This window comes from Lates calcarifer, linkage group LG18 (genome assembly GCF_001640805.2).
Source record: "Lates calcarifer isolate ASB-BC8 linkage group LG18, TLL_Latcal_v3, whole genome shotgun sequence".
Taxonomy (NCBI): domain Eukaryota; kingdom Metazoa; phylum Chordata; class Actinopteri; family Centropomidae; genus Lates; species Lates calcarifer.
The window spans coordinates 5,673,016-5,690,158 of NC_066850.1; the positions used below are offsets into that span (position 1 = coordinate 5,673,016).

The window sequence follows — 17,143 nt, forward strand, 5'->3', positions numbered from 1 at the left end:
TGGGAAACCAAAAACCACCTAAATAGGAGGAGAGAAGGAGGGAGGGTGGGTGGTGATGGAGAAACAAAGAGCGAGTGAGGCAGTCGGAAAGAGAGACAAGAAGTAGAGGACAGAAGGATAAAGCAAACACATGGGGGAGATAGGAGGAGGGTGTGAACAAGTGGACTCTAGTTTTGGTGTTTCCTTTGTTTTTTTGGCGCATGAGGCTAAAATGTCTGTGTTAATGATGAAATCTGTCTCTATCGCTTTCTCTTCCCCTCTGACTTTTACTGGAACTTACTTTTCAATCACTGTTATTTGTAACAGATGCTCTCTCTCTCTCTCTCTCTCTCTCTCTCTCTCTCTCTCTCTCTCTCTCTCTCTCTCTCTCTCTCGCGCTCTCTCTCTCTCTCTCTCTCTCTCTCTCTCTCTCTCTCACACACACACAGACACATTCATGCTGGCTAACCATAACAAGCTGTGGTACAGGTCTTTGAGAGGTTTTGGTTTGTGTGTGCAAGGGAAATGTGTATAAATGTGTGCTTTTTTCTGCATGCGTGCGTGCGTGCGTGCGTGCGTGCTGTAGGGGGTTTGTGGTTCTTTGCAGGGGAGCGTTTCCAGAGTGTGGGGGGTCTGAGAGACAGTCGGGCTACATGCTAATGGAGCACACCAAGACTTTTTTTCATGCACACACACATAACTGTATGCACACCACCCCACCATGAGCCCCTATCACCACCACTATAGGTCTTTACTGTCTATAGAAACAACTCCACTCATTCACTGAACCGAGAGGCTTGATGCAATAAAGATTTACAGGTCCTAATTTTTCTCTCCAGTTACAGATCAGGAAATCTGGGTAATGTGGGTCAGGACTCAAAGGTTGAGCAGAGGAAAACCAAACTGTGTCAATGATATGAATGATGTCAATGATGATTCTGGAAAAACTGGGAAGAAATGTTAATAGTTCATTTAGGCTCCTACAAAGGGTTATGTGATTATTGCAAAAAGGATGCTGCCAACTGGTTTGCTATGTGTTAGGATAATGATTTTCAAAAAAATTCACAAGACTTTTTTTCAGTGCAGTAATTCTCAAATATTCTGCAGCTAGTCTTATTACCACTCTCCCTCTCATACTCTTAATTGTGTTCCTCTTGTACAAAGCTCAGTTTAGGGAGCAGCTGCAGACCTTGGCAGAGTCTCTGTTTTTTTCATTGTGTGGTTTTAAACTAAGTCATGTCTAAATGCTTTTAGCACTACAAGCTTTTCATAAACAGGCTCCAAGAAAAGATTTTCAGCATCAGTTTCTTTGACCCAAAGCACGCTGCACATGCTACTTTGAGGATGGTCTGCCTGCATTTTTCTTAACTTGGTTTTCATTTTGGTAACCTGTTGCACATTATGTGTGTGTAACATTTGACATTACTGTGGGACGTGCAGGGCGAATGGTATCACTCAAGTAAATACACTAGTAATCAGTTGTGAAAAATCCTTGTGTCAGAATAATTTGATCCTCTCATTTTCTACACTCAATGCTTCATCTGTTGAACTGTGTGTGTATGATTATGTTTAGTTGATTTAAATTTTCTTCATTTGATCTAAAAACATTTTGCCACACAGCTAAGTGCAATTTTAGCATCAAAAGTTTTTGGCAGAAAGCTGAGAAATCGATCCAGTATTACAGTGTCTGTGACAGCTGCGTGTTAACAAGGTTTGGTTACTGTCTTGGTTTCAGTACGTATGATATTCTTCATTCAGCAAGCACAAGCATGCTGAAAGTCCTGGGAACCCTGAAGGTAATTGTCCTGAGGAACAGGAGCAGATTTTGGTGAGGATTCCCAGGAATCGGTCTGATCTCAGTTCTCTATAAAGGCTTGTCTGGTAGGATCATAAACTTTACTAGTTCCAGGTAACGGGTCCTACTCTATTCTTAAGTTTGCCTGACTGGTGAAACAGTAACGATTTATTTGGTGAATTTACCAACTAATGAGTCAGACAGAACAGTTTCTCTCCCTTCTTTGCATCATTGACTGTTTTTTTGTCCTCATATAAACAAGTTTAGATTCCTCTTATATAATGGAAAGCCTGAGAAACAGAATATATGCAATTATTCATCCTATATTTAGGCTTCCACTGTCCCCAGGAGAGACTATGCACTGTGGACAACATCCTGTGAGTTTGGTATCCAGAAACTCTAAAGACCATACCTAACAGTGCTATTGTTTGTTAATATGCTTGATTGCTAGTTTGTCAGTGTGCTTATTGTCTGGCACTGGAAGTGTTGTCTTCTGTTGCGACCTCTGTCCATCTGGTGCTGTGAGTGCTGCTCGCTCGCTAGGGTGCAGCAGACCAGAGCAGATGATCACAGAGTGTTAAAGCACAGCGGGGCGTCCAGACTAGATGTGTCGATCGAAGGGTTTGAGCTTCCAGCCTCTCAGCAGGAAGCTGCATAATGCCTTAGCACTGCCGATTCTGTTTCTGCCTGCCTATCTGGCTGTCTGGTTGTATGTGGGAGTATTTATGCACAGAAATAGGGCAGACAGACTTAGAACTGACTGTCACTTAACGCTGGGATGTATAGGTGGCTTCTTCCAAGTCCTCAGATTGCTGAGAGGGAGATAGTGAATAAGCAATGCAGAGCTTAGACAGTGAGAAGGCCTTATGTCAAAAAGAAGTGCGTGTGAGCGTCAGATAAGAAGCTGCAGATTTGGGTGAATAGGCTTGTCTTGCTTAGGTGTGTGTTTGTCTGAGCCTGTGTGTATGAGACAGAGAGAGAGACAGAGAGAGAGAGGCTTGGATTGAGAGTGAGAGGGTATTTCTGAGTCTGACAAATTCAAGTCTCATGATGTTTTGAAGCTCGGAGCAGAAAAGATGGGATAAAGAGAGAGAGAGAGAGAAAACAACCACTCTCAACAAGAGGACTTGGATCAAATTAAGTCCTTAAACATCCACATCCTCGCAACACTTTTGTTTTCATATACATTTCCTCCAGATCTGTGTTTGCTGTGACTGATAAGGCGTGTAGTATACTGGGTGTGTTAGAGATGTGTACACATTTATACACAAGAATGAAAAAGGAAACATTAATAATGGATTAGGAAGCCCCCCCCTAGACTTGCTGTCTGCTCACATCTGTGGAGACACACACACACACACACACACGCACACATTCAGTACGAGAGCAAGAAAGAGGGAGAAGTAATCATCTAGTGTCCTGAGGGAGGTGTCTAACAAGTGATATGGGTGGTCAGGGTCTTTTCTAAGTGCTGCTGGGAAATGGAATGTTGGCTTCCAGTCAGTCAGCTGACCTACGGATGTTGTCATGTGACCACAGGGTTACGTGGCAAAAGAAAAGAGAGTGAGTACGAGTGAGGGTTGATAAGCACACACATGGATGTGCCTGTGTGTCAGTTGCTAATGGGCCATCATCAGTGAAAAGGTTGCTGTAGGATGAAGGGATAAGCTGATATGGGCCCGAACACACACCACACACACACACACACACACACACAGATTCTACACATATTAACACACTCAGAAACACTGAAGCTTTCAGAGTTTCTCTCTCTCTTCTCTGTGTGTGTGTAAGTCATATGATATAGATGAGGCCCCAGGTTATACAATATGACAATATGAGATCATCACCTCAGAGATTGTCCTAATCTCTGAAGCAGCTCACAAGGTTTTCTAATAGCTTTATAACATTTCACTCACTCACTGTGACCAGGCAGAATCTTCACTGCTAAGTTGTTGATTGGTTGATGGCGAGCATGATCTTTGTCTCTGAATGGTTTACACTAATGCACTGGATGCATTTGTTTTTTAAGCTTAATTTATATTCAAATGAAATACTCAAATAATATAGTGCTATTAAAAATCCACTGATACACAATCTATCTTATCTGTATACTGAAAGATGTCAGAATATTGTTGATTTACAGAACAAAACAATGAAACAGCTGAATTAGACCTGTTTTTAAAACTGGTTGCCATGGTGATAATCCTGGTAACGGAGCCGGAGTAGGTGTCTAACCTCCAACGTCTGATCTTGCATCACCTTAAAAATACTGTTTCAATTCACATTTCTTTGAACGCAACGTAAATTCACGCTCCTCGCTCACTCAGAGTTTCAGTTATTCTGCCGTCCGCACTTAAACAAACTCGTCCAACCTTGGTGTCAGTGCTGCTGCTCTTTCTGTGTTTGTCTGCGGACCAATCTGTCTGTTCAGTTGCCTGCAATTTCATCCTCTAAAAGGGTCACAGACATTATGAAACATTCTGGATGTGTGTCATGATTTCCTTTCAAAGCACAAATTTCTGTGTGTTCCAGGTTAATTGGAACATCTCTTTCACATTTGTTTTAATCTGTCTTTCTTTTTTTATGTGTATCTGATGCAGCCTACTTGTAACAGCGGGTTAGCTGACTTAATATTTAGCATTTAAAAACATAATTTGGAGTCACAAAGGTAGTTGCAACCATATTTGGGTTTAAATCCTCAGAGTATTGAGGTTTCGTCACCTTATTTTATCGCTGTCAGGCAGCTCTGATTTTGTTTATTTTTGGGGCACTGATGTGCTGAATGTGTCAGCTACGGTTAGACACAGAGCTGATGAAGAAACTGGAAAAATCAATGCACAGACACACTCAGACAAAAGCAAATAAGCACATACACACACTCAGGCCCAGCATAAATTCTCATAAATGACTTAGACTTAATTAATTAGAATCTATTCTTTTAAATAAAGCACAAAAAAAAAAAATTAATGAACAAAATAATAATGAATTATTTAGGCCTTTTTTTCACTCTAAATAAAAACTGACATGTGAACAAGAACATAACACAGGCTAGACACAAAGGAATGCCTGATAGCTTTTATACACACATTCATGTACGAATGCACACACATGTACGCACCAACACTTCTTTACAAGATCAGACCTGCCCACACTGCCCTTTGCATCTGTGTTTATTGAGGTATCAGTGGTAGAGCTGGAATGCCTATTAAACTGTGTGTGTGTATTTGTGTCCGACTTTTCTAAGAAGCTAGTCTTCCACAGGATGGAAGAATGTAGCCTGTAACTTTCTTTTCTTAGCTTGTTTTGGTCAAGCTCCCATTGGGTGCCCCTGATCACTACTAATAAAGACTCAGTTAAAGTTTGGTGTGAAATTTAAAGCCTATAGTTCACAACCGAACTAAAATATATGGACAGAAGTTGCAGAAGCCAATACGTTAGGCTTTGATGTGCGATCCAGTGAAGAGTGGTGGGAAGCTGCTGAGGGATCTTGTCCTGACATAGAGCAACAAGTTTTATAATGTGAATTCTTTCTGTTTTTCTTAGACTTTGATTTGATTGATTGAAACACAGAGGACATTTTTAACTACTGTTGTGACATTTTATTGTCCCAACTATTAATCGATTTATCAATAAAGTAATCATTAAATCAAGCACTAATGAAATCTCACTTGTTGCAGCCCTCAGTTCAATAGTTTACAGTCTACAGTCTAGACAGGATTTATCATTGTATTGCATTACTAACTTAGCAGGACTGTTATTCTGTGAATGTAAGATTGTTAATGGAAAGCATGTATGAATTCATATCAGTTTATTTATAATTCCTTTTATAAACCAGTTTGACACCGAGTGCATCACAAAAAAATGAGGCTGGTACTGTACAGATGAAAAGTGGAGAGATCAAAATACAGGCTCAGACTCACTGTAATGGATGTTCGTGGCTGCTTTGAGTTGAGATGAAAGGACAGTCTAGTGTTTCATCCATATCCAAATCCTACTCTGGAACTGTATTTGAATGTAATATGGCAACATTTTCTGATAGTACCTGGTTTCACATTTCATCTGAATATGTATTTTAATAGCATGTTTAGACGCTGTTAGGTATAAAAGATGTTTTGTATCCTGTTGTCAAACCATAGTGAGACTTGTGTTTTGTAAGCATTTATTATTTCTCCTTTTCTCCTCCCTTCTGTGTAACCTCTCTTTTCTCTTCTCTTAATTAGCTTCCCTCTCCACCCCTCAAAACCTCTTCCTGCTTGACTTGATTGTAATCACACTCACCATAATTGTCTTGCACCACTAAAACAACATGTTTTGTTTGGGTAGATACTTCTTCCCTCCAGATTTCAGATGAACAATGTTTCCCCAGTGCTGTGGATGTATGACTAATTTTTCCTCTCCTGTCCTGTTGTAGGATCGTAAGCTGTCCAAGTCAGAGAGACAACGCTTCAAAGAGGAGGCCGGGATGTTGAAGGGTCTCCAGCATCCTAACATTGTCCGCTTCTATGACTCGTGGGAGGGACCATGCAAAGGAAAGAAATGTATTGTTCTGGTCACTGAGCTAATGACATCTGGCACGCTAAAAACGTGAGTACCCAACAGATAAAATAACATTTCTGAAATGTTAATTTAGTGACTTTGGGGGGGACAAACAACTATAGTTTGTAGTTTCTACCACTATTATCTCAGCTACTCCACATAATCAGATGAATAATCAAAAAGCTATACAGTGGGCCTGACTGGAAGGTGTCACTGCAGACAAAAGACCCTGCTAATTTACAAAATTAACATAAAAAAAGGATCTGGATAATAAAAGATGCTTTCAATCGAGTCAAAAAAATAACTGCTCAAGCTTAACTTATTAGAATGGAAAACAAAGCAATTATCTGACCGCACTTGCAGTGTTGTTGGTTTTCATGCACAACACACACATACACAGTCGATCACCCATCACCTGTTTCTCCCTTTGCTTTTGAAGAGTGCTGTCATTACAGATGATGACTCACCTCCAGTTTTTTGTTGAGGTGGAAAATTTACACACACACACACACACACACACACACACACACACACACACACACACATAACAAGCAGTTTTTTTTCTGCTTTCATCTGTTGAAATGGCCTTTCACTGGAGTGTCGTAAGCACCTCACATCCCAGCATGATTTCTGTATGGAGTGCAGCTGCGGTGGGTCATATAGTGTGTCTTGACTTGTTTTACTACCTGCACAGTATGTATATATGTTTGTTATGTACAGTATTTATATGTCTGAGTGCCTTTCTATGTACTTGAATGACCTTAAAGAGTGAAATGATGTCACTGCGCTATCGCTCTATACTGTACCACCATCAGTTCACCTCCAAGTTAGGGTGTTTATAGCATATTTTCACTCTGTTTTAACCTCAAATACAGAGAATAAGTTGGTAAATCTCAGTAATCATGGGGTGACTCCCTCCGATGTTTGTTTCGACTCTACATCTGTGGTTTCCATGTCAATAACAGGGGCGTCTGTCAGTCTCTCTCCCCAGTCCACTGCAGAGAATTGATGCGTCTGTGGCTGTCATTGTCCATGCCATGACCGCATGCCAGTCTCTCCGCTGTGTAGAATAAATGTGCGACTGCAATTGCGAAAATGATTGTTGAGCTCCCGAAAACAATAAAAGCTTGAATGTGGGGCGAGTGGCACATGGCGTGCCCACACGCGGTGCATCGTGGGACACTGGCCCACCTGCCAGCTGCTGCTTCTGCTGCAGATTCCTCTCATTCTTGACAGACAGACAGACAGACAGAGGGAGAAACCAAATGAGGCATGTTGGGTTGTGGGGGATGGGGGCTGACCGAGGGAGAGATGGATGGATGATCAGACTGATAGTTACATTCAGTTTGTTTTAGCGAGAGTGACAGAAAGAGGGAGACGGGCAACCAAACAGATCAGCAGGTAGTGAGACAGTCAGCTGAAGAGGCAGATAGATGCACAAATAGTCAGATCAGAAGACACATTGAAAGCTAGATAACCACTTTAAAGGCAGAGTTACTAACTAATGAACTACCTGTGACCAAAGGGTGAGAGAATTAATCCAGCAGAACAGTACTACAAGGACAGTAGCTCCCTCCAGTGGAAGAGTGAAAAAGCTTCATGAATGTGTTCAGGAATCCAGAAACTGCACTCTCACTCCTTTATGTATCCAGTGAGTTGAACAGTACAATGACAGGGGGTTAACCAGTCTTTTCTAACACCCTTCTTGCACTATCCAGAACCTGCAGTGTAAAAAAAAATAAAAATAGAATATAGAAGATTTTCTAGACAGAATTTTGACAGATGTTGGAAAGCTGGTCAAGTAATCCTGGACAGCAAGTGTGACAATACTAGAATATCAATTGGATGATACACAAAAATGAATGGATTTATTGTATTATATATGATCTCAAAAACAGAATTTGGTCTGTAAAATCTATAAAATTGTATATAAAAGGTAGGAAATTAAGAAAAAAAAAACATCACAAGTTCCAGAAGCTCAAGATAATGTCCTCTATGTCTCCTCTATTGTTTTGTAACTCAAAAATATTCCATTTGCAATCACAGACTAACTATATATTCACTTTTAAAAGCTGGTTTCAGAAGTTTTGGGCTTTTTTGCTCATAAGAATCACTTACTTCATTAACTTTCTGTAAATTAACAAATCAAATAACCAGCTTAACATACATATTACAGATGTATGTGTGGTTTTGCAAGTATTTTTAGTGCATGCATGTACATATTTGAACAGATTCAGAGGCTGCAGAGTGAATTGGCTGTCACCCAGATGAAGCCTCAGAAAGGAGAGGGACTCCTGTACACTGAAGTGGTGGAAAAAGTATGAGAGATGACGAGAGGGAGGACTGATAGGGAAGTAGGGAGATGGTGAGGATGGAAATACTGACCAGCATGGGTTCAGAGTACTAGGGGCCTCTTATCTGTGTGTGTGCCTCAGTGTCTGTTTGTGTGAGACACAGAGGGAGGCGGAAAGGCACGTGTGTGTACTGCTGCTTTGCATATTGTATGTCTGTGTAAACTTCAGCTTATATGTGTGAATGCTTATCTGTTCATGTGTACATGTATTGTTAACTAACTGTATATATATGTGTGCACATTCTCAAAGTGCAAATACATATCTGTGCATGTAGGCATGTTTGTTGAAAAGAGAGCATGGTTGAGTGATTGTGTGAGGAGGAGATGCTTTGTGCAGTGTCACTCCGACATTGCATGCCACGGGGTTTAACTTGTCTGTCAGCACTGTTCTGACTTCAGAGAGGGAGAGAAAGAAAGCAGGGGAGACAGGCGAGGTAGAGCAGTGCGGCTAAGTAAAGGGGAGGAAGGTACAGAAGGAGGGAGGAGGAGAAGAGGATGCTGTTTCTTAAGAGATACGCAAGTAGAAATAGAAGTGGGGAATGGAGTTTGAAGGACTGGGGGTGGATGCAAGAAAGGTGGATGGGCTGCAAAAGGTTTTAGTGTAAACACTAACGTTATGCAGATATGGTTTTTGAGGCATCTTCACTTAAAAAGTCCCCAAAAGATTATTTTTCTGTTAACTTGTTCCATGCCCTGAAGGAAAATTCCTCATGAAAATATGTGAATCCACCCAGACATTTTTCTGTGATAAATTCCTCTGTGTTATTTTCAAAGACAAAGAGAAGAAGTGGAGGCCTATATATGAGACAAAATGATCATTTAAAGTCAGGGGAGACACTTCACTGTATAACAGAAGAACTGACTAAATTCATTAGAATTGTTATGAATACATCTTCTCTTCTAAACACAAGGAGAACAAATTTGCTTTATTAGTATTAACATCGCACGGAACCGCTGCATTAAAATGACATATGGCGGCAGCTTTGCTATATCACTTTTGTAACTGTATCTGGTGTGAACCATGAAGCATGACTGATAATCCCGATATAGCTACTTCTTCCTGTCATCCTAGGCCAAGTGCACATTGTTTATTTTGATTCCACCAGTCAGTAGAGATGCTGGCTGCTGGTCTGACTAGAACGTAGTGTCCTCTGTATTTGGAGGGTATGTCAGATGCTGTTGCAGCTGAGTTTGCAATGAGAAATCACCTCTCAGTGCTTCCTGTGGGCATCAGGTTAATGATGGAAGTGGAAGCAGTGAGAAAATAAAGTGGAAAAAGTTGTCTGCAGTAACTTAAGTAATGTCTAAGTATAGCTGTCAATAACTGTGGCCTTGTAGTTGGAGTAGAAGCAGAAAGTAGCATCAAATTGAAATGCTCCGGTTCAGTTACCTTAGAATATTAGACTACAGAACTTGATTAAATGAATGTAGTCTTATCTTGTAAAGACACAGGGTCACAGCTGTATCTTTTAGAGCTCAACCCAACAGTCTGGGGCCCAGGTCGGAGCAGATCTGTCTCTTATGCTGAGTCCAGACTTGTCAGAGCTGCTCCTCATCATTTCAGACAGATTTGCAGTTGCTGCATTGTTAGAGCAGCTGTTGACACTCAGGATCTGTGGAGCTGCCAGTGATGCTGGAGCCAGACTCAGTGATGCTGCTCCACACCGGGTCAGCTGTCTGGACTCGGAGCAGAAAAACTAAGAGGGCATCACTGGTGGAGACAACAACGTTCTCTGCAGGGTCATTCGGCTGTCAGCTCAGTCAGCGACCAGATACTCATCAGGACCACATTCAGTTTGAGCTAAGTTTAATTTGTGTTGATTGAATCAAATGCAGTAAATAGAACAAGGACATGATTATTTTGAGCTCTAGGAACCAAAGTGCTTCACCAAGTAACAAAAATGAGCTCAAATCAAATTATTCTGTCCACTGGGATGAAGTGGAATTTACACATACCAGCTGAATTAAACACATCAAAGAGATGATGAGTGGTGAAGCAGATGGTCTCTTTTCAATCTTAGTCATCGTCTGCATGATCAGAGGATCACCAAGGAGCACATTCTGTCTAACCAAGTCTGACTGTGTCTGTTCAGCATCCTGCTTAAATTTCACTGAAGAGCTGAGCAGAGAAAGTCCCCAGCTGATGATTTCAGATTAGCTAAACAGGAGAGACAAATGCATGAATTTTGAATAAGTTCTCAAAGCTCTTAATAGGAGGTTTTGACAGAAGCATTTTCATCAAATCACTGCATGTGATTTAGTCAATAATGATAAAAAATGACACAGTGTTTTAAGTTATATGACTGAGAATAAGACAAATAATATGTACTGTTAATTGAAATATTTTTCACATAAATTTCCCATACTGCGGTTTCTTTCATTTTCCACCCACATTCCAAACACATACAAAGCAGATGAACTGGAGACTTTAGATTGCCAACAGGTAGAGATCTGAGTTAGCTTTGTCATTGCTGGTGACCTATCAGAGTATTTTCCACTGCTTTCCACCCAGTGGAAAAAAAACCTGTTTGGAAATACCTAAGGATTCAGAATAGGACAATTACACATTAAATGGTAGCCTGTTGTTTTCAGTCTAGAGCATTAGTCTATAATCTATGTAGCATAGGCATGACCAGACTGCTACATATATTGTAATACAGCAAATCCTCACCACCATAAGATTAATGGGCATCTGCACTGTTACATTTTTGAAACCACATTAAAAAGTCTCTGATGACGTTCATTAGAACATCAGCATCTAAAAGGTTGTGAGAGGTTATTTTTGCTTTGAATAACTGAAAGACAGAGAATAGTTAAATCTGCTGAAATGTAATTGTTTTGTTTGCATATATCATGGCAATGAATAGTGTCAAATATGTTAGCAAATACGAATCTTGGACACAAGTGTTTGAGCCCTTTAGTACTGAACTGTTTCACTCGAACAGATGTCTTTTTAAAGAGATACGATGAATCTAAATGTCCTGTTTACCATTCAGACACCACAATGTCTGTCTGTCTTTTTTGTCCGTGTTTTTGTCTGCATATTCATGTCTGTGAGAATTTATAATGTATCTATTTAAGCTGGAATTGTCTTACAGTAATCCACTTTGGTTGTATAAGCTTTAATCTCTAATTGAAGCATTATCCGAGTTTCTGCCGCAGCAGTATCCTATCTGACTGTTGTCTGCCTCTGCATGCCTTGATTTGGTATAATTGATTTCCACAGTAGTTGGTTTTCAGCGTCCTACAATAATATTACTGTAGAATAACGCAAAACAATTGAAAGTGCCGTCTGAGTAAAGCTAAAACTCAGTTTAATGATTCTATAATCTTTGTAATATTTGATAGGAGAAACATGTACAGCCATTTTGTTGAGTTTTTTTAATGAAAGCATGACATAGTTTCACCTATTTATAGCTGGTGCACTTGTTTAGAGCGTCTTTCAAAGAAGAAGCTTGTCATCAGTTATTATGTCAGGACGAAGCCACTTGAACTGAATACGTTGCTGCTGTAGGGCTGAAACTGCTGCTCTCCCTAAATTTTTGTACACTTTATCTGACTTTGTCAAGTGACATGCTCTCTTATGTGTGCTTTCTTTGTCCTGCAGCTACCTGAAGCGTTTCAAGGTGATGAAAATCAAGGTTCTGCGCTCGTGGTGCAGACAGATCCTCAAAGGCCTGCACTTCCTGCACACCCGAGCTCCACCCATCATTCACAGAGACCTGAAATGCGACAACATCTTTATCACAGGACCCACGGGCTCGGTGAAGATAGGAGACCTGGGGTTAGCCACATTAAAGAGGGCTTCCTTTGCCAAGAGTGTCATAGGTAGGAAGATGCATGTGCACAGTCCGTGAAAACAGAAATTCTTGTCTCTTGCATTCAGACACACCTGTCTGTAGTCAGATGTAAAGTTTTATATCATAGTGAAATATTTAGGGATGTAAAGGAGAAGAAAGTGAAAACAACTGACATAATACATGGGAGTTTTCCCTAACACACTCATGTCTGCACACTCAGTCTCGTCTAAGCAAAGACATGAGCACAGGCACGTTCTGTACACACTACATACACCTACTGTAGATTAACTTTACTGCCTCTAAAATGTCTGGTTGTTAAAGCAAATTGCAGGTATTTGAAAAGTGAAACACACACCAGTCAGTCTGCTAGTAAGCTAGGATTAAGCTGTCTAGAGATGTGACGGCTGCATACACACACCAAAGACATGCCGCACACACACCCTGCATATAATACACAAGCCAAGTAAAGAGCATCTGTTCTGCTCCATACAGAACAATAACTTGGCTGCCTTTCAGTAGTCTAGCTGTATGGTTTACCACAGGTATTCTGGTATTCACACATTTTCTCACACAAAGTACATGAATGCACATATTCTCATGCACTTGAGGGAAGAATGATATGCTTAGTAAATCCCACAGCTGCTTTATAGTAATTAGGCAAACCTCAACTATTTAGACACATGAAGAAATCCACAAACAAAAAAACATTTAAGGATACTGCTGTATGTGGTACCCATAGAGTGTTTGCAGTTTTACATTTCCAGCTGTGTTTATAGAACTTTTAAGATTTAAGTCCCTTCCTCTTCATTACATTTTACTGTGTTACATAAATGACTGAGCCAGTTTGTTTTTTTTACCCAGGATGTTTACTTAAACCTCATAGTGTGCAAGTTAGGAGTGTGTATTGTTGCATATCCTTTATTTGCAAGAAAGTACATGACATAAATGATCTACTGTATGTTTCCCAGACAGATGAATGAGTTAAAGAAATTCACAATAACAAGACCTTTAAGAGCTAATATGGTGACAAAGTGATCTTTATTTTCAGTAGACTGCAAAATATCATTGTTTTTTCCCCTTCTCTCCATCAGGTACCCCAGAGTTTATGGCTCCAGAGATGTACGAAGAGAAATATGATGAATCTGTAGACGTCTACGCCTTCGGGATGTGTATGCTGGAGATGGCTACCTCAGAGTACCCCTACTCTGAATGTCAAAATGCTGCACAGATCTACAGGCGGGTTACTAGTGTAAGTCTGCATTACCTGCACAGTCTTAGTATGACAGAAAGAGTGAATACCAGTGGGTTCTGGAGACTGGTGACTTTTGTGTGAGTCCAAAAAAAAACCTTGTCTGTCTTTTTTGTCTCTAATCTCCTGTACATCCTCCTCTGCCCGGCTCTTTCTGCCTCCCGCCCCCCCCCCCCCCAAACTTGTTTGCTGACTATATTAATAAGTTTGGCATGAGCTGCAGGAGATCCAGTCATATGACAGTGTTTTTGCACCAATTCATCTGTCTCCCTCTCTCTCTCTCCCTCTCCAGCTCTCCCCACCTCTCTTTTGCAAAATGTACAAAAAACAACAGTAGCACTGGAAAAAACATGTTTGGCTACATTTTTTTCTCCACCACTAGAGAGCAGTAGTGAGCAAACCCTGTCATGACAAGCTAAAACAAATGTTCCCTCAGAAGATACTGTTGGTTTGGCTGTAAGAAAAACACACTAATCCCAGTGCTGTTCAGTGGCTGAAGGTATTGTTCTCACTGAGAGAAAGTTGAAAATAAGTGTCAGGTAACAAGAATCACAAGTGAATCTCAGTTTTTCTAGTGGATATATTTATTGACAGACAAAAAGCCTCTTGCATCAACTCATCTGACTGAAATGTTCCTAATTCCCCTTTAGTTTTTTTCCCAGGCTGCGCTAATATTTAGGTGACAGTTGGCAGGAAACTGAGACTGAGAGCAAAACACAGACAGAGAGGACAACAGATGCAATCATGGGCTGTTTTAAGTTAAGTGCTGCTGAGGTCATCGCCCCAACACGCAGAGAGGCAGATGAGAGCTGTCTCCCTCCTTTCCTCAGGGACTGAATTCAGCTCTGTGGAGGCTGACAGTGACGGTTAATGGACCATTGGAATTTACTAGAAATATCTCCCTCCTTTCTCTCTGCCAATCCCTCTGCTGTTCCTCTGTTATCTCTCTTTTCTCTCTGCGTCTGTCTCTCCCATCACATCCTTTATTTCGATTCAGTAAGCTTTATTAGAAATGCCAAATCATTTTTATGTTGCTGAAACAGTGCAAAAGGGAAAATGATATCCACATGTGGACACATTTTATGTCCTTGATTAAATATTGAATTCAGTATTTGCAAAAACCTTCATTTCAGACAAAGGAAGGATTAACACCAGTCTTCCTAAATATTTGCTGGTAATACAGAAATACAGTGCTGTTTATAGCTTATGGATGAGTGCTACATCCCCCTCAGCTACAGCAAGTGCTGCTTTTACCTCATGTGAAGTCTAACATTAAAATTTAATGGTTACTTTAGACACACACAGACAGCAGTAGTTTTTTTTTTATCCCTTTAATGTGTATACCAGAAATGAAAAGGGATGTACTATCACTTATGCTTCAGTCTTACATGAGAATAATCAGACTCAGTAAATGTTACATTTTCAGGTTTACTTTTTAGATTATTTGGATTTCTGTGGTCACTCTCATGTGCTTTAGTGCATATTCAGCTTCAGTTTAAATTTTCAGTGTTTCAGTATTCAGTGATAGCAGTGATCAGATTCGCTCCATCCATACTATCTGTCCAGCAAATTCAAATTGAAAGGATTTGGATTAAGATTCCCACCACTGTGAGAGAAGCTATCCAGTCCTCTGTCTTTCTGTCCCTGAATCTTTCAATTCAATTTGCAAAGCTTTATTGGCAGAATAAATTCAGATAGTGTATTTCAATCCATATGTCTGTCTGGCTCCCTGTCTCTCTTACTCCACTGTCTTCCTCCTCTTTTTCTGTAATCCCTCCTCTCACTCGCACAAAACTGAATTCAGTTTCCCACTGTAATCAAACCATATTTGATTATTGAAGTGACCTCAGCCTCTGGGTTCACAACACTGTTGTGTGTGTAAATGTGAGTGATAACTTAATCACCTTAATTTCATATAATGGAAGCCACAGAGCATTTTGCTCAGATTGTTCTATTCATTCAACAAAACATTTAGTCAAACAGCCAACTTTAGTTGTCTGTATTTGTAATTGTCAGAGACAACACACACATACACACACACAAACTTGTGACAACCCCAGGGTGCCCCAGTCACCTGCTTCCTCTCATTTGGTTGCCTAATCCATCCATCCAGCTCTCCACCCTCCTTTTCTCACTCTGTCGGTCCTCACAGAGTTTGAAACCTCAGTTAACCTGTTGTTTCAATACCAGTTCATTGCATTTAGTAATTAGTAGTTATTAGTAGTTAGTGAACAGTTGCCTGGTGTTTTGGCATGTTGAAGTCTTCCTAGCTGACAGGTTCTTCTGTTTCATTCAGGTTATTTCATGTGTTTTTGCTTGAAAATTGTGTTTTTGTGCAGTTTCTTTACACAGCCCTTGTATTTTCTTTTCAACTTGGTCATCTTGCATTGCCACCATCTGTATCTAAATATGAATCAGCTGCCTGATCTGTCAAGGGAAAAACATCTGAGGCTTTGTGTTATTATGTATGACTGAAAGGCTTGGAGAGCCAGGACTGTGGGGATATTGTTTATGACTCATCGTCTTATACCTTGATATACAATGTTGTTGACGTACTTCATGGTCCCTCTCCTTCTGGAACATTCCTTACCTCCAATCAGCCTTGTTAAACTAAAATCTAGATCTCTCTCTCTCTCTCTGTCTCTCTCCATCATCCTCCCTTCTTCTGTCAGACTTAATACCATTACTTCCCCCATCAGTCCTAACTTTGTTTGGCCCTGGAATCTCAGTGTGTGTGTGTGTGTGTGTGTGTGTGCATGCGTGTGTGTGCGTGCATGCGTGTGTGTGTGTGTGCGCACGCCCAAGAAGGAGAGAGAGAGAGATGGGGTGGGGGGGTTATGTAATGGTGAACTGGGGGGTTGCAGGAGAGAAACAGGCCAAGAAAGTGAAGGAGGAAGAGAGGACGGCTGGAGGAAAGAGCAGAGGGAGGTGGTCATTTGCTGGCACGAACAGGTTGAGATAAACAGTCAGTCCATCTGTGTCCAGCCGTTACTCTAGACCAAAAAACTGAAAAAAAAATTTCAAAGACATCAGTCAGTCAAACAACTCACTAGTCCACTTGTCTGAGTACTTCCCAGGTAAGTGCCTTACGCTTTATTTAACTGTCATTTAGCTGATATTTTATAGTAACCCAGCCAGCAAGTTACCGTTTTCTCTCTTTTACTTTGGGTTTATCTTTTCTCCTCTGTCTTTTTGGATCTGCAGTCATCCTCATGAGTTAGTTTGTCAGTTTGTATGTATGATGTATTCTGTGTGATTTAAGAAATCTGGTATGCGTTAGCAAAAGTTTTAAAGTTTTGATCTGTGTTTATTACTTAAATGTCTGATTGGTTAATTCTCCTGAGCTTTAGGAGAGCTTAGCAGCGAGGACACTTTACATAAAACAATCAAATGCATTTAGTTGATTAAATAATTGACCAGAAAGTTTG

The 17,143-nt window shown here is 40.5% G+C and overlaps 1 protein-coding gene across 1 annotated transcript in view; it reads left to right on the forward strand.

Annotated features, from left to right (window-relative positions):
- Nucleotides 1-17,143, forward strand: part of wnk1b (WNK lysine deficient protein kinase 1b) — an 87,966-nt gene that overhangs the window by 33,191 nt on the left and 37,632 nt on the right. The window contains exons 3-5 of the mRNA XM_051077585.1: nt 6,189-6,361; nt 12,274-12,494; nt 13,558-13,715. Coding sequence (XP_050933542.1) covers nt 6,189-6,361; nt 12,274-12,494; nt 13,558-13,715 — 552 coding nt within the window. The remainder of the gene's footprint in view (nt 1-6,188; nt 6,362-12,273; nt 12,495-13,557; nt 13,716-17,143) is intronic.